General features: G+C 37.9%; 3 protein-coding genes and 1 long non-coding RNA gene across 7 annotated transcripts in view; 2 read left to right on the forward strand and 2 right to left on the reverse strand.

The window, feature by feature from the left end:
• LOC139965529 (adenylate cyclase type 2-like) overlaps positions 1–2772 on the forward strand; it is a 64032-nt gene extending 61260 nt beyond the window's left edge. For all 3 annotated transcript variants that reach the window (XM_071967969.1, XM_071967970.1, XM_071967971.1), the window contains one exon: positions 1–2772. In XM_071967969.1, the coding sequence (XP_071824070.1) occupies positions 1–162 (162 nt within the window). In that variant the 3' untranslated portion in view covers positions 163–2772.
• On the reverse strand, positions 740–9357 carry LOC139965536 (ribonuclease P protein subunit p29-like). Its single transcript, XM_071967983.1, has 7 exons — positions 9162–9357; positions 7592–7812; positions 6417–6488; positions 5987–6048; positions 4927–5028; positions 4025–4179; positions 740–879 (listed from the first exon to the last, which is right to left on the reverse strand). Exons 1-6 carry the CDS (start codon positions 9213–9215, stop codon positions 4040–4042), a joined length of 651 nt encoding a protein of 216 aa, XP_071824084.1. The 5' UTR covers positions 9216–9357; the 3' UTR covers positions 740–879; positions 4025–4039.
• LOC139965532 (acid phosphatase type 7-like) lies at positions 9329–19641 on the forward strand. Of its 2 annotated transcripts, none has more exons than XM_071967979.1 (10): positions 9329–9440; positions 10311–10575; positions 11335–11654; positions 12348–12440; positions 13134–13289; positions 13710–13785; positions 14813–14933; positions 15288–15485; positions 16072–16277; positions 17311–19641. In XM_071967979.1, the coding sequence occupies exons 2-10, from the start codon at positions 10383–10385 to the stop codon at positions 17496–17498; spliced, it is 1551 nt and encodes a 516-aa protein (XP_071824080.1). In that variant the 5' UTR covers positions 9329–9440; positions 10311–10382; the 3' UTR covers positions 17499–19641. The 2 variants fall into 2 exon arrangements, with proteins under 2 accessions (XP_071824080.1, XP_071824079.1); XM_071967978.1 differs by having other exon boundaries at positions 9398–9572.
• Positions 18224–24682, reverse strand: part of LOC139965538 (uncharacterized) — a 10685-nt gene continuing 4226 nt past the window's right edge. The window contains exon 2 of the long non-coding RNA XR_011792280.1: positions 18224–20621. This is a non-coding gene — a long non-coding RNA (uncharacterized lncRNA). The remainder of the gene's footprint in view (positions 20622–24682) is intronic.

The following is a 24682-nucleotide window of genomic DNA, read 5'->3' on the forward strand; positions in this document are numbered from 1 at the left end:
GTCACCGAGGAAACTGGTAAAGTCCTAACCGAGCTGGGATTCAATTGCATTAGGAGAGGCTATGTGTCAGTCAAGGGCAAAGGTCAACTAATGACGTACATAGTGCAGAGACCATCCACCTCCGTGCAGAAGGCAGCCCACCTAAGCGCCGTCTACTCGTGACCAAGAGCATGACGAAGAATCCACTCATGATGAAGAGAATCCAACAGCTTTTTATGTCAAATGTGGAGGGAAAAAAATTCCACAATCACTGTGCAATCGGTTTTACGTTTATCCAATTAGCAGAGGATACATACATACTACCACTGATAAATTATAGAGGGGGACATGTCCAAGAAATGGAAAATCTTGAAGAGCAGTATAGAACATTTCTACAGCGAGAGAGAGAGGTTGCTTTTGGTCTGTCACATTTTTGTGGGTGTATGCTGAGGGGATCGGGGACAATAATTACTCTGGGTGTTCTAGCCATAGTTTGAACATTTATCTCATCACTGCAGTACTTTTGATTGTATTCTAGCTTGTTTATGGGGGTGAGTTGGGCTCAGGAGCAAACTTTAGGTGGGAGTATTTAGTATTTCATGAGTATTAATTAGTAAAGCCTTCTTTACTGCCAACTTCCAAACAGACTTTTCTCCTCTGGACCCTTTTTTTCTTCTTTTCAACACTCCCCCTCTCTATCCAGAGAGAGATTTGAGAGTTTTATAATGTTCAGTAAACAAATTCCTCTTGGAAACCCATATCAGTGTGAGTAGTTCTGGGTGTAGTGCTTCCATTTAAAAGTCCTTGACAAGATTCCAGTACCTCTCCATGCTGTGTGGAATGCTCTCTTCGAATGTCTTGTTCCTCTAAGGCACATGGCCCTACTCTTCACCTCCAGTTCTGTCAAATTAAGCATTAACAAAGAAAACAATAATCATCCAGCATTTATACAGGCATTATGTATGCTTTCCCCTTATTCCAACAATGGCAAAACTACATAATTGAAGGAGGTCTGATGGTGTGAAATATTTAAAATTGTCTGCCCATTCTGCCAGATATCTTTTTGCTGTCGGAAAGACTTTGTGGACGGTTGGCATCTGTAGCTGGTGATACACAATAGACCTCTTGCTTCACCTCTCTAGCTGTATCTGGGTATTAAAACGTTTGTATTTTTTCAGTTAGAAGTTGTAACTTTACAATATGTTTCTATTTGTGTAATGTTATGACAGCCAGCAGGGAGAATACAATCATTCTGTCTGCCTGTTCATATTTCTCCCATGATGGTTTTACTAATGTTAGTGATGGTCAACATCTGTAACCGGTAGGATACTGCAGAGACACTTTCATGGTGACCTTTAACACGACTTTTGAAGTTGCATCTGGGCAACAGTGGGTAAATGCTACATTTCTGCAGTGTGGGGTTATGGCATGGGCAATATAGGCCATGGCATAGGGCACAAAAATTTTGGGACCCAGCACCTCGGCAAATTTCCTGCAAATTAATGTGATGTTCCATGCATTGGGCAGGTACAAACGCACCCGTGTTAAGTGTGTCATGTATCATCGTACAAAGCGCCAACCACCCACGCACCGCTGAACCGGATTGGACGTAAAAGATCGACTTTCAGGACATTCACTGATGACATTGAAAAATTGAAGTCCAGACAATGGTTAATTTGATGGCTATGCCATCAGTCATGGGTGAATAGGCCCCTTAAAATATTTATGGCCTATGGGCCTGCATAGGTTTAATCTGGGCCTGCATAACTGAGATCTGTTCACAGTGGTATATACTGTGGGTTTGTTGTCTGTCCTATTTGTAAGATGAATTGGTATGTAGTACTATGTACATTATCATGACCATGATGTAAAACCTTCTGGCAGCTATCTGTCCATTGTGCCTGACAGTGCTGCCAGAATGGTTTTTGATTATACAACTTTTTTGCCGATGTCAGAACCTTGGGACTGCCAACGGGAGTCGAGCAATTCATTCTTATTTGGAATATTTTAGCAAACTAATAACTGGTCATTCCATTCTGGTCATTCCCAAATATCAATTTGAGACCTAACCCAGCAGGTTTGGAAAATGGATGAAATGAATTTAAAGATTACTTTCAAACCTGCACAGTTCAAACTCCCACTCATTAAATCCAGATACTTAAGTTAGGGGTGGGTGGGGGTAGTGGGGGGGGGTCATACTGTCTGTCATTTTTCCTAACCATCTAGAAGTCTTCTTTTTTTTTTTACTGTATATAGACAGTGAAACAGTTCCATATTTCGTCGAGACAGATCTGTTGACATTTCTCGACAAGCAGAAATCTTCATTCTATTTCTTGATGGGATCATCTCTGTCATACAACCATTGAAATGATGAACAGAGTTGGATACATAAAAACTTTCAACATTTTTATACTTCTCGGATCAGTAAATCTATATCTATGCTCACTATCATTTAATTTCACTTTAAGAGAGGTTCTGCTATTGACTCTTAAATTTTTTTAAATAATGCATTTGATTTAACCTAATTTTTGTTTATAGAGAAATTATTTTTAACGAAAAAAAAACCAGTTGCTATCCAGTAAATGAAGCACAACATTTTTCCCCCCCTTGATTTTAATAGATCAATCTTGGCAATAAGTTTCTATTTTTTACATTACTTTTTGGAGATATTTGTCACCATTTCCTTTGTGCAATTTTTGTAAAAATTAATCAGTTTTTTTGCTTATGTCTTTGTTGTATTGTTTTTTTCAAAAAGGCAATTTAATAATAAACAGCTGCTTCACGATAGCATTACTATAATTTCAAAGTTATGGTTTTGTTTAGTCTCTTTCATCAAACAAATTACGAAGGGGTTTCCAACGCACAGGTTAATCCTTTAATCTGACACAGATTAAAGAACTCCAAGGGCATGGAAATGTATATGTATATATGAGCAGGAAAATCATAAAAAAAATTATTGCCTTAACATTTGCGAGTGGATTAAAATTGGCTATAACCCAATCAGAGGAAAGTATTCTTGCTATTGTTGTCACAATATACAGTAGTCACTTTAATAAACCAGAAACAAATTTGTTTTGCCCTCTGTTCCCTGTGAGCCAATGAGTAATCAGGTTGAAAACCCACCCTTCCCCCCGGGGGTTAGTTGCCATGTTAGGAACCTTAGAACCAGTATTCAAAATGCCAGCTTAAAAAGCAAACTTTTAACAAGAAATTCAACAGTCTTAGTGATGCCTTACCACATTGTGTACAGTATATGAGAACAGTTATGATATATCACTGCACACAAGATTCTTAAATGTTTGTACATTGTGTTCAGCACTGTTTCTGCATTAATATTGAAAGCTACATATCAATTGCGATGAAGTCATTCAAGTTGTACTTTTGGATTTATTGTCTTTACAAGGCTCCGTTACACACAAATGCACACACACACACCAAACTTGACTGTCTCCGGTTCTTGTCTGTCCGAGTATTAAAACAAGAACTGATGAAGCCTCTTGACTGCAAAAACAACATACCAACTATCGCCCTTGCAATTTTGTCTTCAACAATTGAACCAAAATTTCAAAGAAATCTGGAGAAAGAACATTAAAACCCTGGATTATCTGATCTTAGCTTGTCGGGACTCTGGATAAATCCACATGCAATATTCAACCATTCATAACTGTAGTGGAAAGTTTTATATGGTTTGCTATGTACAAGAAAGTGTGATTTATGCAGTTTACTATATACAAGAAAGTGTAACACAAAGAGACAAGTGTTAATGCCAAAGCAACCGTAAACTTCTCTTTTAAGACACATTTAACAGTCTGTTACAACAGCGACTACGCTACAGGACACTTGCAGAACCATGGCCAGGTAACGAAGGGAAGTGGATCCCCTTCCCCACCCCTGCAGACTACTGTTTCCCCATCCCATATGAGCCACCGTCATGTGAACAAAACTTTACAAGTTGTTCGTTACAAGGGTAACCATCAATCCCTGTTTGTCAGGAAAATCTATGTCAGGCTATAATAGGTTTGGGAGGACAGTGTCTTGAGTTTACCTTCCGTATCCCCTTTCACATGTCAATCGTGATTTTGTCTTTTATTTTTCCCTTCAGAGCTCTCTCGCTTGATTTCAGCCTGAAATGCTTGCCATGGATGGTCACCACCAGCTCGTCGACCACAAATGTGAACTCGCAATTGGCTTTGGGTACCGCTGAAAGTTTAAAAAAAAAAAAATGTATTGTACAGCAAAACATCCAAACAAAAGGATAACAAACATAATCCTTGAAAGAGCAACAAAGTTATTCGACACAAGGAGATTCAAACCACTGGCATAGAGAACTCATGTTTTATCCTTCAATCAACTGATGTCCAACTGATGTATCCAACCATATGAAGTTGGGTTCCTTAGAGTGAAACCACTTTCTAATCTGGATGTCTCGGTCAGAAGGTTCCATCTGAGGAAACCATCAAGGTTTTTCCTTCCTGTAACCCAGAAACTGGAAGTTTTACTCTTTCGGGGGCATAGCACGTTTTACAGGTTTCGTCATATACTACACTGAAGAATCGAGCACGTCTAACGGTGACATCACAGAGCAAAGGTGACATCACAGAGCAAAGGTGACATCACAGAGCCGCTAACACTAATGCCGGGCATTTTCAATGTTTTTTTTTCTATTCTTATTCACTATCTTATTTTCCTTTCTAGTATATTGATCACTAATTGTATTATCCCTCATCATTGATTGCAGTTAGTTTATATCCTTCATCTATATATCTTGCTGGTATTACTTCATTTCAAACAAATGATTTGTGAAACCTACAAGAAATCCTCAGGCTGTTTATGTCATTAATTACAATTCACAACATGTGAGAGGAAACGGACGGCACATCTCTAAACCAATCAGAAGATTTATAACAGTGACTTTCACTCTCCACATATTTAAACAAACTCACTTACTCTTGAGTTGATCAGTCTGTGTGATTATTTTGAATGTATTTTTGGTTTCCTGGAGGAGTATGCCACACATGCCGATGTAGGTTGGACAGGTCGACTTCGTAACTGAAAGACAGAAGATATAGAGAAATTTAACAAGAAACAGCTTAAGAGAACCAGATGAAAGTATTTGCACTTGACTAGAGAGAAGAGTAGGATACGTTAATCTGAACATGCAAGGAGGATAACTAATAGTATATGTATCTAGATACGTATATAGATCAATACTGCACCTATACCACGTACGCAGCCTATCAAACAAAGTATACTTTATATGGCATTGTAACATTATATCACTAAACACTGTTGGGCATATGCTCAGCGTAATGTTACCCTATACCATGTAAACAGCCTATCAAACAAATTATATGTACCTTCCATGGCATTGATACATTATATCACTAAACACTGTTGGGCATATGCTCAGCCTAATGTTACTCTATACCATGTATGCAGCCTATCAAACAAAGAAATGTACCTTCTATGGCATTCACAACTAAAACTGCACAGTTTTCACAAATGTTACCAATCACAGGGTCATAAGTTTTGCATGCGACCTAAACGAGCACCGGTCGTTTGCAGAAAACAGTCGCTGTGAATGCCCATCAGTTGGTCAGTGTGCAGGGGTCAGTATTAAGACCATGGGTTTTCCACTATTGGAGACTAGGTCAAAACGGTCAAGTTGAGTCCGTATAGTCAGGAAGGGATACACCTGGCTTAATGTTACACAACATCATGTCAATCTTAGGCGGGAACGTGTTCGTCTACAGTCTATTACAGCAAATATATATCCTATTGTTTTGTTTTGTTTTGTTGCATTGGATCATAACAACTTATGTCCTATGCAGCGTCCACTTTACTATAGGGCATATATGCTAATAACAGCAGATTCCCTCAGTCGGTCTAAACAAACCAAGGATCTTTGGCAATGTTACATTTCCCTTGCCCTCGGGCATCAATGTGTTCAATTAAGCCAGTAATAATAGATCAAACACTTAGTAGAGGGACCATATCGATTATTTACCTTTCATGAAGCTGCCATGGAGATCACACTTTAGAAGCTTAATACCCTGAGCTTGCGCAGAACTGCAGAGAAATTTGAAGTTATACTTAATATTGATTTAAAAAGAAAAAACAACAAATGACTGGAGGTGGGGGGTGGGGGAGGGGATCTTGTCAAAATATAAGGATGTTTACTAGAGAATCCTCTATACAGTAAGGAATTGATTTGAAACTTTGAGAGGTCAATACACACATTCTTACTCTCAGCATTTCCAAGACTTAACATTAAATAGTTTGAGATTTCATCTGATGTTTTAGAAATTTGCAACAAACAACTTAGAATTGTTATATACCTACTTTTCATCGTTATTGCTGAAATCTAAAGTACTCACTTCATTGACAACAATAAATTAAATTCAAATAAAAGTCGAGGATTGACATTTTCCACTTACATAGGAGGTATTCGGAGACAATCTCTCATATATGCCAGCCAAAGATGATGGAGTGGTTCATATAGTTTGTACCTACAAGCAAAAGGAAGGAAACTGTAAACACCGGAACTCTCAATCAGACTCAATGTATTAACTGACTGTGTCGTAGTTGAGTCCAGAACATTTAATATTGACTACAACTCATTTATGTCATAGTCCTAGAATCGTTCTCTTCTAATTCTATGTCCAAATCCCAGCTTTATGTATAGTGTGAGTCCAAGTTTGAATTCTTCGCATCCAAGACCAAATTTCTGAATTACTACCTTAATACCAGTTAACAAGTATTTATATGGTCAATTTTAACATGATAACACACAACCAGGGTTCAAATACATTGTTTTGTTAGCACAATGAGCTGTATGTTGCCGGCCTTGTTTATATAGCCCTTCAAGGGTGACATATTGGAGAGAATCTAGGGAAACAGTGTTTTTGTTAAAGAGCATACAAATTACATGCCTCTACAAGTTTGATAAAAGTATAAAAATGACAACAATCAGACTGGCTCACTAATGAAATAGGTTTCTTATGTAACCACTGTCAAGTGACATTTCTTGACCAAAATTATGCTAAATTATTCAGGAAGATGACAACATCATGTATTAAATGAAGGAAACACTGATGACAGTATGTGTGATGAACTGGTTCCAACAGTTGACAGCACTGTAGCATGCATTGCTCATGTCTTTGTACACTGTTGGGGTTTTTTTAGTTTTGGAGAGATTGTAGGCTTTTTCAGATATGGTCCCCGTTGATGGTTCATGGTCGTTACGGCATATTCTTATTTCATATGCCCCTCTGAAATTTCATGTGTGTTTTTTTGTTCATATTCTACTGTTAGTTTCAGTTTTGATCAAGAAACACCTTTAATGGATACAGTATTATGTGAGATATTATTTTTTGTGGGAGGGCCAATCAGTGGGAGATGTCTCTTACTGTTGTCATGATGGACTAAAGGCTTTCAAACTGAGGCCAATTTTTCACCAAATTTATATGCGACCTGCTTTCACAGGGTGATAGAAGATACAGACAATGTCGACAGTCTACAGCCCAAAATTCAACATTTCATTTTAAGGCAAAACCTTTGTTCATTCTCCAGTCTGTGTTTTTAATTGGGAAATCCAACAATATATACTTACTTCTGCTGGTCCTCTGGTATATCAAACAATTTCAATTGCTTTTTATCAGCAGCAGAGAGAACTTGTTTCTTTCGCAAGTTGGCGGCTTTCCGTGGGGTTCTTAGTTTCTTCCTACCAGTCTTTTCAATGTTCAGATACTGACCAAAACGTGCTTCATGATGAGGTATCCTCTGTTGGATGAAATGTTGTATGTATTCTTCACCGTCCTTATCAGTACCAAGCTGCAATGGAAGAAGACAATTCCAAGGATTATGACAATGATTCTTGCAAAGCCTTGACCTGGTATTAGTATAGCCAACTGACACCTGTATAGTGCTAACCAAATTCTTACCAAAAATCTTCACTTTGACCTAACAACCCTCTTTGGTAATATTGGTACTGCTGTGTAATAACCATGACAATCTAATTTTTTGCCAAAGTTTTGCCCATTCTCAGAGAATGTTTACAGAGATAGCTTGAACCTACAGTAATTATGCTATGATTGTTTACAACTACAAATGTAAAGTTCATTCATGGCTCTTAGATAAAAGTGACACAGATCATTGAACACTGTCATTTCCTAGCTTGAAATTCATATGAAAGCCTCATGTTGCACTACATGCTGAATAACGAGACTTCCAGTTACCATTATGTTTGTTGGGGAAGTAATACTTGTTTCTGGATGAGGCGTTTGAACTTTGTCATATCCTTGAAACATAGAAGCACCAAAAACCTCAAGTGATCCTCAAAATGCCATCCTACCTTTTCTCAATGTACAGTGTGGTGTACTGACCAAGCTATGTCAAAATGGAGGTGGAGAGGAGGGGGGGGGGGGAATTAAATTCATGACAGATTTCCTGTCAAACATTTGGTCACCTTAGGTTTGTACTTGTCATCAGATTGTAGGTGTTTAGGCCTCCTGAAATATCCTATGCTATGGAATACATAATGGCTTAAACTGCGGCAATTCTCGAGTATTTGCCTGGATTAGCCAAAGTAACACCTTCTTGTTTTTTAATTGATGGTGACATACACATAGCAACCCTTCTCATGTTTCATTCTCCAGTCCACTGTCCTTAGCTTGTTATAGGCCTAGCCTGTTTGATTGATATGGCAGTCAAGCAGTGCAGCTTGAGTAATGTTAATGTTGAGAAAGGGACATTCACATGACAAAAGTAAGTAACAATTTTGAAAACGTGTTTAAATAAGTATGTCTAGGGGTAGGCCTAAAGATAGGAAATATTTTAATAAATCATACTCAGGGAGTTGTTTTAATGTTAGGACTAGGAGCTGTCAATTGGACTTAAGTTGATGCATAGTATTATATTATCAGACGAATTTCCACGGCGATGGAAGCAGCTTGACAATAAAAACATGATAGCCTGGGCTGGAGCCTTGGCATGCCCGCCTTGGCCTATCGTTGGCTAAATTAGCCTAGCCTAGGCCTACAGTAGTCTACTTAGACTTTTTAGAGTAGACCTTAGCCTATCGGAAAGTCTAACTTAGAATTAACTTCAATAGTATGAATAAGATTTTCTCCTAGATTGAAGTTGTACGTGTCAATGCTTATTCATTCACACACAAAAATCACCTCTTGTACAAGTTTTTCAGATGGAAGATTTCGGTAAAGCAACGAAGTCTCCATTTTTCAAGCTTTTTTCGCCTTCAGTAGTTTCAGTTTATTGGAAGCCTTTCGCGGAACCCGTATCATGGACTTTTCTATTCGACTTGAATGAGCGGGCGCTGTTACTCTTCTGTTCTGATCTTAAAGTGGTTTGCCAGTTTCGGGTACGGTGTACAATGCGAACATCAACAACTACAGGAGCCGTATCAAGCAACAACAATAAAAGAAGAAAAAGAACGTCGCACGGTATGAACTAAGAAACTTCCATGAATCCGTTGTTAGCGTTTCACTAACTCCTTCCGGATCCGTCTGCTGAATTTATGGAAAAGAAGAAGTTACAGTAAATTTCACGAAAACTCTCCAATTTTATCATTGCACGTACGTAACCTATCCTAAGCTAATAACAATAACATTAGTAGTGAGCCTAATTTACTTTTATGTCTACAAGTTAACAGTATACATACAACACATAATTGGTAGGCTAAAGCCTTTTGCTTCTGCAGACGTGGTTAATATAATGTCATGCCTACCCGATTTTATGTGATAATCTACTGGCAACACATCTGAGTTTTGCCAAAGTACATTGAGAAATGAGCCACGCATATTTTGTATTTCACTCATTTCCAAAAATGTTATGGACCAAACTTTTACACATATTGCGGTACTGTGGTTTTCATTAACCTTGGCTGACTGATGTGCTATCATCCTGTTATATCTAACATGCTTGATATTTTCTAAATTTGCAATTCAAACTTTAACTTTCAACCAACTTTAGGTCTGATAGTTAGCCTACTTCATCATGTGTTAAAGTCTTAGCAATTATGAAAATTCAGAGTGCAATTTGCCAGGCGTGATTACTACTGATTAACTGTCTAAACGCTTGAAACACATAGGCTCATACTGTAGGTCTGACTAAGTAGTGGTTCCTTATTATATGGCAATATTGATAGTTATGTCTTTTATATCCAATATGCCATTCTAATTAAGTGCTTGCATGAAATTTTGAGTATTCATAGTTCACAGAGCTGTGGTCATATAGTCGGGGATAAAAAGATAGATCTTTTGTTTGTTTTGACATGCATTTATTACATGTATTGTCTCTGTATTTATTCACAGTGGTCATCAAATGGAATATACCTAGCAAAGTGAAGTTGCCTCGATTCTTCTGTACAGGCAGCAGTACGTAAGATGGATGCTGGATATTTCCATCTAGCTATACTCCATTTCTTCTTCTTCCTCCTGTTGATTTGCTCTGTTTGGTCAGATGCAGGAATTTCTCCCTCTAACAAAGATGAAGAGATGGCAGAAACTGATGGAGGGAGTTGGCAAGGTATCTCCAAGGCCACAGCTGAGAAGCTCCACATCTTGTATGGTGGTATAGGTAAGAATAATGACAAAATCGGATAGAAAAATGAAAATGGTTTACTGATAAAATTAACCACACCTAAGTGAATCTTTTGTATTTATTAATTTCTTATTAATATTATTTATTTATTAGACTTATTTTACTATGAAAAACACAAATTTGTCAATACAATTAATAGTGATAATTTTTTTTATTTAAACTTTTAAATTAAATGTGGATATTAAAGGGAGTAAGTGATGTGAACTTTATGTAAAATTTTCTCTGGTTTCCAACCAGATAATGTGAACTTTACAAAAAATATATATACAGTACAATCAACGAAAAATAAGTATTGATGGTCTTTGTCGAAGACTTCGATTTCGAAAAGTGAATAAATGAAATAAATACTGTCAACACAATCAAATTGCTTACATCAGGAAGAGATTTGTGATAGGCAAAGTTGTTTTTCAACATGTAAAGTAAGATGATAATCTTAACATGAGAGGAAAAATATCAAAGCAAACCAAATTATCAATCCAAAGTAGTGGTGTTCATAAGCAGCTTGCACAATATTGGTAATTGTTCAGTGTTATGAAAAATATCTGTGTGACACAAAGTCATTTATAGCCCTTTCTTTCTTATCATTGCCACCCCCCATCACCTCCACCCCCGTACCTCCAAAGCCCTATCTGGTAGGCCCATAAAGAAGTTCCTAATGAGGAGGTTTTTATTGTTCAATATTTTTTTCAATTATGATAAAACCAAATTATTTTATTTGACATTATTTTTAAAAAGGCCCTGTCATTATCCCAGAAGCCTTTGCTGGTCAAAAGGATAGCTCAGCCTCTAAAGGAGGCCAGAGTGTGGTCAAACGATCTGCCGAAAGCTCAAATATCGAGGAGGAACTTTCGAACAAACCAGAGCAGATTCACCTTGCATATGGTGAAACTCCATCGGAGATGGTCGTCATGTGGTCTACAGGATTAGCCGGTTTAACAGAAGTGAGGTACGGCTTGCTGGAAAATAACCTGAACATGTCAATGACGGGAGAACATGTCATATTTACTGAGCGGAACTCAGAAGGTGTCAAATTTGTGCACAGAGTGAAGCTTGCTGTAAGTCTATGGTAATTGTGTTATTGAGAGATGATGTAGGGATGGGGTTGGGGGTGGGGATCTTGGGAGCAGGAATGGTAAGAATATGCACACTTTTGGAGTTTTTATTTTTCTGAATTTGCAAACCTTCCTCTAGGTTAGAGATTGTGGACTCTTTACTTGTTTAGGTGGACAATAAGAACCTTTGTCTTTCAATGCAGAAGGGGGAGCATACTTTGCTGATGAGTACAGTCAGGTGTAATGAATGTTTCTGAGTGATTGGTCAATGAATACAGTAGCTAGAAGTGAGGAATAAATTTAAGCATTACAGGAAGTAATTATATGTGAAACGCAGGAAGATATTCAAGCAATGATATGCTGAAACATGCGTGTCTGCTTCACCTGATTTCCAAAGTATGTATGGTTTATGTGGATTATAGATTTTATTTCCCTGCATATTTATATCGGGTTAGGTTTAATGTCAAAACTCTAAATGGGTATTTCATAACAAAAGATTGATGATTTATTTCAAGTAGAATGTGTACACAGGTCATCATATACACAGTTTGGATAAAAGGTGTAACAGTGATCATAAATAAGGGCCTTAATTTAGGCCCTGAAGTAGGAGGACCTGCAGAATGAATTTGCTTGACCTCACATGTCCTTTTTGTTTTAGTTTATTAATTTAATACAAAGAATTCTCTTCGTTTATAGAATCTCTTACCCGGTACTCAGTATTATTACCTCGTCAAGACAAACGACCAAGAGAGCGAGATCCTTCACTTTACCACTATGAAAGATGGAACTGTAAGTATCTCTAAGTTAGTTTAAATGTCAGATTGAAAGACCCTCCTCCCCCCCCCCCCTTCCCTAGCACCAAGTAACCCACAAAGGTATTCCATGAAATTCAATGCTAGATCGAAATTGTTTATTATGTTTTAAGCAACAAGTGTAATGTAAGTAAATCCAAAAGAAAACATATCATATGCTACAGTACAAAGTTAACTCTTACAAAACCTTAAGATGTCATGGTATTATCTTATTTCAGTACTTAAAAGTTCCTTTGAGGGGGACTGGCTCGAATCCCATTCTAGCCAAGAAACTGCTTTACTCTATTCAAGTTTGTTTTAATATTTCTCAGCCAGTTTTCCATGGTTTATTTTCAGTTTGTTAGGAAAGCTTTTTTGATTCAACTTAGCAGGAACTACGCTTTTATAAATCTAAACTACTGTGCCCCTTCAAAAAGATTTGCTACACGTCTAGAAAAAGTTGCTTTTGTTCCTTGGTGATGGAAAAAGGAAACCCCCCAATTCCTTTGTAATGTACACAAGCCTTTCAATTTGATTGTTGTGAGATTAACACGATACAGGTATGTACAGTCAGTTTTTTAATAACATTTCTATGTAACATGTTAAACATCTTTTACAAATTTTTTTTATCTCTTAGTCCACTAGTTTAAACTAAGTATTGTTTGAAAGTTATTGTTTTGCCCCTTTTCAGGATTGGTCTCCAACAATTATCATGTTTGGTGATATGGGCACCAGAGGTGGGTCTCCAAGTCTAAGAATACTCAACAAAGCCGCCCTTAGCCAATCAGTGGATGCCATCATACACACAGGCGACTTTGCTTATGACCTACACGAAGAAGGAGGAAAGGTAATTTCAAATTAGTGAAATGACCAAATTGTTTCAAAAGTAAATCTTTTTTTTCTTTTTCTTTGGCAAGCTAAATTAATTCTGATGCTGAATTATTCTTAATACTTAATGCAAGTCATCCAGACAGAAATATCTCTTATGCTTTCCCAGGAAACTAAGTTTATAATATGTAGGCATTTGAACCGACCAGTGAAAGGGGGATTCCAGTTTTGGGGTCGCCAATGTCAATCTGATTTCAACGAGTGAATCTCCATGTGAAGAAGCCGACCTTACTGGAACAGAGCATGGACTGTTTGACGATCAACTAAATAAGATGTTTTGGTTATTCCAAAGTTGTTTTATTGCATTCCTTGTATGCTGTTTAGATAGCATCTTTGTACTGTCGTATTCAGTAACGGATACTCAATTTGCTTTATGTAGGTTGGAGATGATTTTATGAACAGGATACAATACGCAGCATCGAGATTACCGTACATGACCTGCGTGGGAAACCATGGTAAGTTAATTTTATGAATAGAATAAATATGCAGCATCAACATTACTGTACATGACCTGCGTAGGAAACCATGGTAAGTTAATTTTATGAATAGAATACATATGCAGCATAAACAATTCTGTACATGACCAGTTTGGGAAACCATGGTAAGTTATGAATGAATTATGAATAGAATACAGTGCTGATGTAGGTAGGAGCTTGAATCTTTATGGGAGGCACCATGGGCCAGTCTCATTCTTCCTCGACTGTATATATAAAAGTCCTCCAACTGAACGATTGATGATTGAAATGGAGCGTCATGTGTATATAAACATCTGCTGTAATTTGCCTTTCATGAAAAGTATCTGTAACGATGTTAAGTTGACAGCATCGATTACATTATGTGTACAATGTTAAGATCATACATGAAATGTGTGGGAAACCATGTTAAGTCGTATTAATGAATAACATACAGTATACTACGTCAGTGTAAACCTTACATAAAGTTAAACAAAATGTGGTTTCTAATCAAAAATAGATCTGTTTACTTACCCCTGTACATATAACATAAAATACTAGATATCCCTTCAAATCCTCTGCCTGCCACTTTCTATGTATCACATGACACTGGAGTGTGATCCCTGGGTACACAGTATTCAAGGTACTATGGCTTGTAACTGACAGCCCCTCACCACCACCCCAAACATCCCCAAGCAAAGAAATGGCCATATAGGGATTGCCACCAATTACGAGCTGAATAGCTCAATTGGTAGAGTGTCGAATTTGTGATGCTGCGGTCAGTGGTTTGAATCTCATTCTAGCCAAAGATTTGGGTACTCTTTTCGATTTTTTTTCTTTTTTGACTACAATTGTTTTGTATTGTTGGAGGGATATACAAGATGAGGTATGAACCTATGAATGCATGTGCTCTGCACTGCAGAAATTGTTTTTCTTCACCAGCCCGCCCCCTTGATGTTCGCTGTTCTTCTTCTTGCAAAGAGTTTACCTATACCACACAAATTGTGCAAATTTTAACTATATTCAACAGAAATTGCCTGGGACACCTTTAGTCACTATCGGTACAGATTTTCCATGCCTGGAGTGGAATGGCCCACACCAGTTGACAGATTATTTTACAGTTTTGATATGGGCCCAGTTCATTTTATTAGGTGAGTTGTTTGTATATATGTATATACCAGACTGCTATACCTGGGTTCTTTCTTTCATCATATGCTCTTTCAGTCAGTAGCACCCAACGATGCAACGCTTCTCTCAGACTTTCATAAGTCTGAATAAATCTATTCCAATTTCCCTGAAAGGTGTATCTGCAATGTAAACAATGCCACTGGTGTAATGTTTCAATAATTTAAAAGTAATGTAAACGATAGATGCATTTGTCAGAAGAAACGTACCGTTCACTTTCTGGCATTAAAACAATAAGAGACCCACCCACAGCTCCGTTAACAAACTTACAGTTTCATTAAAAGACTCACAGATTATCATATTGATGATCCCCTCTCTAGCTACTCCACAGAAGTTCATTTTGCTCGGGAAGGCAGAGACATCGCCAAGCAAGTGGCCTGGTTACAAGAAGATCTTCAGGAGGCTAACACCAACAGGAACAATAGGCCCTGGGTGATAGCGTTTGGTCACCGTCCTATGTACTGCTCCAACAACGACCGAGACGACTGCACAAAGGAAGACTCTAAAGTGAGACAGGGGTGAGTCGAGTTATATTTGGTTCCATCTTCCCAGTTTCTATGATAAACGGCCTCGGTAACACCTCACCCATTTTTAAAACTTTATCAATTTCTTATAACAGATGATAAGAATTTTTGTTCATGTAGTAGTGTGGACATTTCTTCAATAGTGCAATGGTCTGGTCGTAAACCGATCATTTCTGCCTTCAGTGCGTAGCGTATGTACAGCATTGAAGACTCGCCCCAAACCGTGTGCGGCCATCTGGGAAAGTTGCTTGCAAGTGACGTTTTGTTTGTGTCGCTACAAAATGCAGACAGTAATGAAACGTGATAACTTGTTATCTTTAGCTGGACCTGAGATGTCCATCGCTGTATCGTTTCTACACTGTGCTGTGGGTATTGACCACAGCTGTATGTACTGACTGTACACTGGTGTCTAATTACCGACGGTAGCAAGCTGTGTGTGTGTTTTGTGGGATCGATGGTGGTGTCTAATACTTCTGTTACACCTCATTCGAAACTAGGTCAGATTACCGGCATTAGAAGTTTCTATTTGCGCGAGTCTTCACACCCTTTAATGATTATGTTATGGGTGTTTTTGCTGCAGATTTGAGAAGCTTTTCTACGACGAAGGAGTGGATATCATCGTGGAGGCGCACGAGCATTCCTACGAACGTTTCTGGCCGATGTACGGAGGGGAAGTGACTCAGCGCAATTACACAAACCCTCGGGCTCCGGTGCACATCATCGGCGGTGCTGCAGGGTGTAACGAGTTTGACAAGGTCTGCATTAATCCAATATTCGGACCAAAAGGTGAGAAAATATCAATCTCAGATAAATATGTCTTTTTTAGCTCCTTTAGAAAGATCACAAACCCTTTTCATATACGTATATAGATCCAGTAGGTTAAAATATTTAATGTTGTAAAGTACATCTGGAGTCGATCTATCCTGAATGGTATTACCGATCACTATTGTGATTCGGGATGCTTCACCTTTCCTCCAAAAACCTGGATAATTTAAAACCCTTAAGAAGGTTGGATAAATTGGATATACTTACTGCCCAGTAGTCACATGATTGCAACCTGTACCTCTACAAGTGTCAGAAATTGATAATTATGGCTAGAAGATGATTTGAATAAGTGACATCATCCAATTTTGGGGGCAGTAGGGATTGAAACTAGGGGCGTGGTCTATGTTTGAACATAATGCGTCGCAAGTTATCATGACATCTATCCGATGCCTCAGCAAAGAAGTGGTTTATGTATGGGTCGCCCCCCTCCCACCCCCCCCCAAAATAATGGCTGGAGGGCTCAATTTAAAGTAAAGCACTGGAAATGTAACTCTTGAGTTTACTTATTGAGATCCCATTTTAGCCTTCATCTTCTACTCTCCCTTAAAATTTACAGTTGTCTACACAACGACAAAAAACTACAAATTTGACTGCATTTTCAAATTTTCTGGTAGAGTCGTAAAATACTGCCTAGACACACAGTTGAGGTGCCAGAATAATGTTCCTTGTTTTGACCCGAACAATTTAGAGTCATCTGTCTAAGATGCAATAAGACACAAGATACAACACGACACAACAATTTCCATTGCACTGTCCAATCCTGATAATCCTGCTTCACAATGGAGCTATGCTGTACAGAATAGCTGCATGGTATCACTAACATGTTTCTGACACATCATTCTGTTCTTTCATATGTACCACGTGGATGTGACATTCCCTACTTTCAAATATATCTATCATAAAACTACTCCTCATCAGATTTTGGCAACTTAACTCTTCTTCTGTTTAATGTATTTCTTGACCTTTCTTGCATTTGACTCGTCTTTGTTCTCAGGTCCTTGGTCAGCTTTCCGTTCCTGGTTTCCCGGTCTGTACGGTGTCGGTAAGCTTTTCGTGGTCAACGCAACTCACCTTCACTGGCAGCAACTACTGGCCTTAAACGAACAGACGCTGGATCACTTCTGGATACACCAAGAGCACCACGGACCCTTTCCACACAGAACTGAAGAAAGCACCATGTGAAACAAAAAATAACATGCTGGATGAACCAAGGCACTGAAGAACCATAATAGTGATTCTTCAGCTGTGTGAACCAATGAAGAACCACAGCATTGGGGGACCACGGTTGAGATGTTTTGATTAATAGTGAACATTAACTGGGTGTGCCATTACCACCTTTACAAATCAGTCAAAGTATATATTGAAAAGCGAGTCAAGGAATGGCAAGATATCGTTCACGGCATTGAATTTAATTTCTAGTCGATAATATCAAACTAATAATTTCATACGGTACGTCAAAAATCCACAAATCGTTTCAATTTGATTACGCAAATGCGCAATGACACTCCAATTTTGGTAATCGATCTAGAATTGCGTATTTCGCCATAAATAGCTGAAACATCACCAGTTTGTGCCAATTCTGGAAGGTGAAGCTGTGTCGTGATATCGGACAACTCATGTACAAACTGCAGTTTGATATCGAGATATGTCACCTAGTTAAACAAAGCTTTGTTGCAAGTACTGGGTCAGTCATATTTTAACTTACCATTTTATGTCAATCAAATCTACATGCAGAGTCTTGGCCCAAGTTCCCCTGTGCGGCTGAAAAATTCTGCAAGACGAGTGTAAACATTTAGACGATTAATAACTAATAACAGAGCCGTCCATATCTGCCTTCCATTGTCTTTGTGACGTAGAACTGGTTGTTTGAGGTTAATTTAGGGGTAATTATTTTATTTTCGGCCAAGAATTATTCAGTAAATCTTTATTTCCATGAGCAGAGATATTTATTATTTCTCTTCCCATTCGATGAGTTTAATCAACATGTATAATACTGGGGTAACAAAAAAAATTTGTTTCAGTTTAACTTCTCTTTTCAAAGCCAAATTCTTTTCATACTGCCCGTTAAAGAGTTACTTAACATGAAAGCAATAATTAAAGGCCAGATACATATCATGATAATTATGATGATACCTTGCCAAAATGTCAACTAAATCTCAGGATTTGTAATCCTGGGGTGACTGGTTCAAATCCTACCACAAATATTCTCTTCCAAGATTTCTAGAAAGGTAAACATTGGTCACATGTGGTCCCACTGTTTGTGAACCTGCCAACACCACACATGGAGAAAATTTGTCTCACTGAAATGTGTTGTTATCTATTGTGACCCACCTCAATATCTAGGGACAATATGATGGATTGATGAAGCTTCCAGTCGAAGGCTTTTTCAATTTTAATCCAATCAAGTTTTGCCAGTTTCGTCAATATGGATAACATCTTCAATGTCGAATTAGTAGTTAAACATAATAAACACTCACTGATGAAGTTTATCAAAGATTTTTAGTAGAAGAAAATTTGATGTTTAAAAAAGTGCAATATTGAGTCAAGATGTGTGATTTCTCAAAAGACGTCATATCTTGATAAAAACAGAAAATTTACAGCGGAAAATGCTTTCCTTAAAAGAATGTACCTCAAAATAGTAGATACATGATTTTTTTTCTATATTATGATTTTTGTAAAGTTAGAGGCATACATAGAAATGGTACATTGATAGGCTATTGAAACGCCTGGCTCTCTGATGGACAACTGTCATTGTTGAAATCTTGTGAACCAGCAGTGCCTCAAGAATAAAATTTGAATTTGAATATGATATTTTATTATTTATTTATATTGAATACTGTATGATGTTCATGTGTGAATGTTCATGTGCATCTAGGCATGTGCATAGTTTGTACCTTTGTGTGTGGGAGGGGGAGGGGGAGGGGAGGGATGTGGAGTGGAGGATGGGCACACTGTTCAGGTGGAACCATATTTTCTAATTGTATAGCTTTGAGGTTTGGTAGTGGAATATATAAGTGATTCCAGGATTAATTTTTGTCTTCCTTTTTTTTTTCTTCAAAAAAAAGTTGGATTAAGAATTTTCTTTAGGAGTTTTTTTTTTATTGTGCCAAATATTGTGTGATAATAATAAGGGGGAGGGCAGGGTGAGGTACATAATTATATTATCATTATCAGATAGTATGATATAGGCAGGAATTTAATACCAAGTTGTTTCATACATTTGGATATATAATTAATCATAACCTTCATTTTCCATGAATGACCCGTAAATGTTTGCAAAACTTTCATACTGTTAATCAGCCAATAAAGAAAAAGGTAATACCAAGCCTTATAGTTTTGTTTTTATATGATTTTGATATCTGGGTGAGCATATATTTTAACATTGCAGTCACCTTGTTAAACTTGAATGGCAGAAACAGGAGAATTGGCAAGGGGGACGGGTGAGGGGGTCTCATTTCACTATATTGACCAACCCATTCAACTCTCTCCCGCCCCTCCCTTGCTATTTCAATGAATAAGATGCTGCCGTAAATGTCGAGTATTTAATGTACGGGTGCTCTTAACTGACATAATAGTGTTTTCTAATATAAACAAATAGAATTGTGTTTTAAACTAGCGCCACTTTTTCTTAAAAAGTTTCTCTTCTTTGGTTCGTGGGTTCACAACTCACTTGAAACTTTTTTTGGTGGGCTTAATTGAATGTTAAGGCATCATTTATTGTTGGCCGTGGAGCTACAAATAAGCTGTTACGGGGACGCAGGAACCTTATTAAAATAATGTAGATACACTAGTTAACTTATATAACATACACTGATGAACAACCCCGGTTATACCTCCTTTTAAAATAGATTTATTTGAACTCTCTGTCGGATGATCATGATCTTAACAAATGGACTGAGGATGCATTCAACATTTTATAAGTACTATATGCTTTAGACCTACCTGTTGTTGTGCACGTCAAGTGAGTTCTGGTTGCCATTGTATTTGTTCTTTATGTCAATGGTGTTTACATTCTGATGAACCATGAGATGAACGGTATTGAAGGCATGCAGCAGCACCAGCAGTAGGTGTACGTGTAGTAAATGGCGGTTGTACATGATAGTATGTTCCGGTCAGCTGCATCCGTAGCGGAGTGACGTCCCAGCGGATTATTAGTCTATAATTCTCTTTTATATACACAAGAGAATGCCGACGGTTCTTTGAGGACTATGGCAAAACAGCAGCAGCAGAACCATGAGAAGCTAGCATTACTGGAATGACAATTGGCACAGATTATGGCCAACACCTGTAATGGGCTGTAAATCTCTGTCGAAAAAAGTTCGATATTTTGGACTATAGCCTTTTTTATTACAAGCTTATACTTCAAACTGTAGAATCAAAATAACGTAAAGCTAAAGTGGTTTATGTTTACGGACGATGTCCATTACCTGTAATACAATGTTGTATTGCCCAGACGTGTAACGACAGGAGATTTTAGCAACAGGTATACTCCAGAACCCCCCCTGAAAGTTTTACGTTTAAGTGGCTTTGGGTAACACTGTTCATTCTAATGCTGGATATATACAGAATGGAATGCAATAAGCCGACGCATGTAGTTCTTCTATTTAAAGGTAAGAGCTAGATTCCATTTACTTTCAGTTTGGTTACAACTGCCATTTGCGTTTTGATTTTGTCGAAATCTAGTAATGCAAAAATTCGTCATCTGAAAGAAAGGTTATATCCCTAAACAAGGGCGTAGGAACCGGGGGGCTGGGGGCGCCAGCCCCCCCCCCCAGTGAAAAATGTGGAGGGGCGGAAGTATCATTCCGCCCCCCCCCCCCGCTTCGCAAGTCAGAAAACCCCTTTTTCATTTCCAAATCAGAAAAAAAAAATCTCATTTGGAGCACCAAATTGCATCTAAGGCCTGGTGAAAATACAAAATTAAGTTTACAAAATGGAGTGGGTGTTGAAGTGTGCTATATTGCACCAAATTGCATCTGAGGCTACCTGGAAATGCAAAAAATTCCCCTCCCCCAGGCCGGCCATCAGTCTTCAGCCCCCCCCCCCCCACTCAAAAGTACCTTCCTACGCCACTGTCCCTAAATATATTACCGTAATGTAATATAATGATATTACATCGAAAAGGGACTAGGAAAATATGAAATTAGACATCTTTTCAAATGACATTTAGACCTTTTCAAATGACATTTAGACACGGAGGGTTTTATGTATTGTATAAAACGGCTAAAAGGTAGCGATAGAACTATGAGTAGTCCGGCTGAACCTGAAATTCAAGTTGCAATCTTTTCAGAGCTCAGCAACACACAACCCCAAAACAAACAATGGAATGACCCTTTACTGCACTTTTGCGTGGTCGATATGCTTATCGGAGCGTGTATACTCCTTAAATAGGGATAATTTATTCACTGAAGTAGTATTAATTTGAGTGGTGATGGAATTATTGATATGAGTCTGGACAAACATGTCATTTATTCTGAGGCACACACCTTAAACAGCTCTAAATAGTCAATAATGGTACTAAATAGGCACCGTAAATAAAATTAACAAACAGCAAGTACATTAATATAAACTAGATTATTCGTCTTGCAGTTCCACTGTCATGTCGTATTTATTTCCTATCATGTGCGTGTGAGTGCATTACATGCATAGGCGCGGATCCAGGGTTGTATACCTTCCCCCGCCCCCGCCCCCCACACACACCAGTGGCGTAGGAAGGCACTTTTGAGTGGGGGGCTGAAGACTGATGGCCGGCCTGGGGAGGGGGTGTCCCCCTCCCCTTTGGAATTTTTTTGCATTTCCAGGTGGCCTCAGATGCAATTTGGTGCAATATAGCACACTTCAACCCACCCACTCCATTTTGTATATAATTTTGCATTTTCACCTGGCCTTAAATGCAATTTGGTGCTCCAAATGAGATTTTCTTCTCATTTGTAAATGAGAAGGAAATATGAAGGACTAAATCTCGTTGATGCTTAGTTTGGCGGATGGGATAAACCTTCTGAGATCACACCGTGATATACCTAAGCAGGCTATCCAATATCAAAAATATCAATTTATTTCCGACCCCGTTTCGTCTACTAATTAATAATTTTAATTGTTACTCAAAATTGATAAAACCATAAGGCTGTCTAGTATTAGAGGAATGTTCATTTCAGCCGCATATATGAAGTTTCATGAATTAAGCCTACTTTTGTGTGTAATAATTAAAATGAAATAATTGTTTGTTTAATGAAGAGATCTCATAATTTTGTTATAAATTTGTCATAAATTTTTCTCTGACTTCCCAACGACTACCGTAGAGTCTAATGTCTTCAAACAGAAATAGTATATTTTTATACTAATAACTGTTTTTTTTTTTAAAGAAGGGACATAAAATAGGACAACATTTTTCAGCGATGTAAATTGAACATTGTAGTATCGTAAATCTGTTAAAGATTTCAAATTTAGGAATCCATCTCTGACTTCTCAACGACCACCGAAGAGTCTAATGTCCTTCAAATGGAACGAAAAACAAAAAGAATATATTTGTTTATACTATAATAATTGTTTGTTTTTAAGAAGGGACCTAAAATCTGACTAGAATTATATCAGGGATGTATGTTGAACATTTTATAATGTCCTTCAAATGGGAAGAAAAACAGAAAGAATATTCGTTTATACTAATAACTGCTTTTTTCTTTCAAGAAGGGACCTAAAATATGACAAGAATTTTATTAGGGATGTATTTTAAACATCGCTGTATCTCAAAGTTGTATTATTAGAGAGATTTTAAAAGTTTTCAATTTTGACTAAAACATGAATAAAACGACAAGGTCTAAGGGGAGGGGTATCCCCCTCCCCCTTTGGAAAATTTTGCATTTCCAGGTGGCCTCAGATGCAATTTAGTGCAATATAGCACACTTCAATACCCACTCCATTTTGTAAACTTAATTTTGTATTTTCACCTGGCCTAAGATGCAATTTGGTGCTCCAAATGAGATTTTTTTCTCATTTGGAAATGAAAAAAGGGTTTTCTGACTTGCGAAGCGGGGGGGGGGGCGGAATGATACTTCCGCCCCTCCACATTTTTCACTGGGGGGGGCTGGCCCCCCCCCCAGCCCCCCGGTTCCTACGCCCTTGACACACACTCCTTTTTCAACCCACCCACAAAATAAAAGTAGTTATTAGCAAGACATTGCGAGTAGACTAATTTGCGTATAAATACACCTCAGAATGGACCATTTATGGTCTATTTTTATGGGGGAGGGGAGGGGGACCCCAGACCCCCTACATGACAGACGGTTTCAATTATCACAGGGTCACACTACCTCCTTTCTACATTCCAGTGCATGGTAATGTAATGCGTTATAGACGATTTCATCCGAATGTGCTTCAACATTTATCGGTGTTTCCATCTAGTCCGGGTGAATTATTCTACTGACCGTGCTGCCTAAAACGCCCGCACTTTTATTAATTGACAACCCGGGCGTGGACATTAGCTCAAAACGCGTATGCGCTCATGCAGGGTGTTATTCATCTTTACCATGAAAAATGGGTAAATTGTAACACATTGCGTGTGACAGTTATACACTGTGACAGTCATACACACGGAACCAATTTCAGTGTATCGTAACAAAGAAAATATTTAAACCTTAAAAGTCCTACTCAAACTGGATCATGAGTACTAAATTATTTCCTCATTATGTGTGAATAATTAGGAGGGGAGAATGGGAGAAAGGGGGTGGGGGGGGGGGTATGTTTCCTTCAGAGGAGTGGTCAAACTTGATTTCATTTAAATCGATGTTTTCGTGTGCGTTATCATTACCCAGCCCGAGATAGTAAACAACTTATATGTATATTCTTACATGACCTTTGACACTAGCATACTCCTCAAAATTACAAACCAAACAATCAAAATGGACAAAATTTGCCAAAAAGAGACATCAATTTTTACAAAGAACGGAAACGACGTATGAAAATCAGTGCTTATCTTACTAGTTTGTAAATAGAACAGAAAGCTTTTACACTCTATTACAAAAGAAAACTGTCTTCACAGTTAATTAACGACGTTGTTCTAATATGTTAATTATATATTTCAAAAAGGAAAGTGACAGGCGGAAGGACATATTCGCACGCGAACTATCCTAGAATCATTGACTCGTTAACATAGTGAAAGAAGCATAAATAGGTTAATTTCTTTTGTAGTATAGTTATTATCTATTTCCGGAGGTCCTCAAGTAAAATGTGTTTTTACAGCCTATGGCGTCGTAATGTGAAATGAGAATTAAGAATTAGATGACATGAGAGGCTGTGAGGTTTTTAGATGGTTAGGACACTCGATTACCTTTCCCTAATACATGTACCCATTAATATATGCAACCTCCGTC

Source organism: Apostichopus japonicus, chromosome 3, assembly GCF_037975245.1.
Source record: "Apostichopus japonicus isolate 1M-3 chromosome 3, ASM3797524v1, whole genome shotgun sequence".
NCBI classification, from domain to species: Eukaryota; Metazoa; Echinodermata; class Holothuroidea; order Aspidochirotida; family Stichopodidae; genus Apostichopus; species Apostichopus japonicus.

Bases quoted from the DNA above. Each gene is read 5' to 3' on its own strand.
- LOC139965536 (XM_071967983.1), bottom strand. From the start codon at position 9,215: ATGGAGACTTCGTTGCTTTACCGAAATCTTCCATCTGAAAAACTTGTA. The intron at 5,029-5,986 runs GTAAATAATCGA...TCTGTCTTTCAG, and splicing joins CCATGGCAGCTTCATGAAAG to TTACGAAGTCGACCTGTCCA. The intron at 4,180-4,926 runs GTAAGTGAGTTT...TTAAACTTTCAG, and splicing joins ACAGACTGATCAACTCAAGA to CGGTACCCAAAGCCAATTGC.
- LOC139965532 (XM_071967979.1), top strand. From the start codon at position 10,383: ATGGATGCTGGATATTTCCATCTAGCTATACTCCATTTCTTCTTCTTC. The intron at 10,576-11,334 runs GTAAGAATAATG...ATTTTTAAAAAG, and splicing joins CATCTTGTATGGTGGTATAG to GCCCTGTCATTATCCCAGAA. The intron at 11,655-12,347 runs GTAAGTCTATGG...CTTCGTTTATAG, and splicing joins TGCACAGAGTGAAGCTTGCT to AATCTCTTACCCGGTACTCA.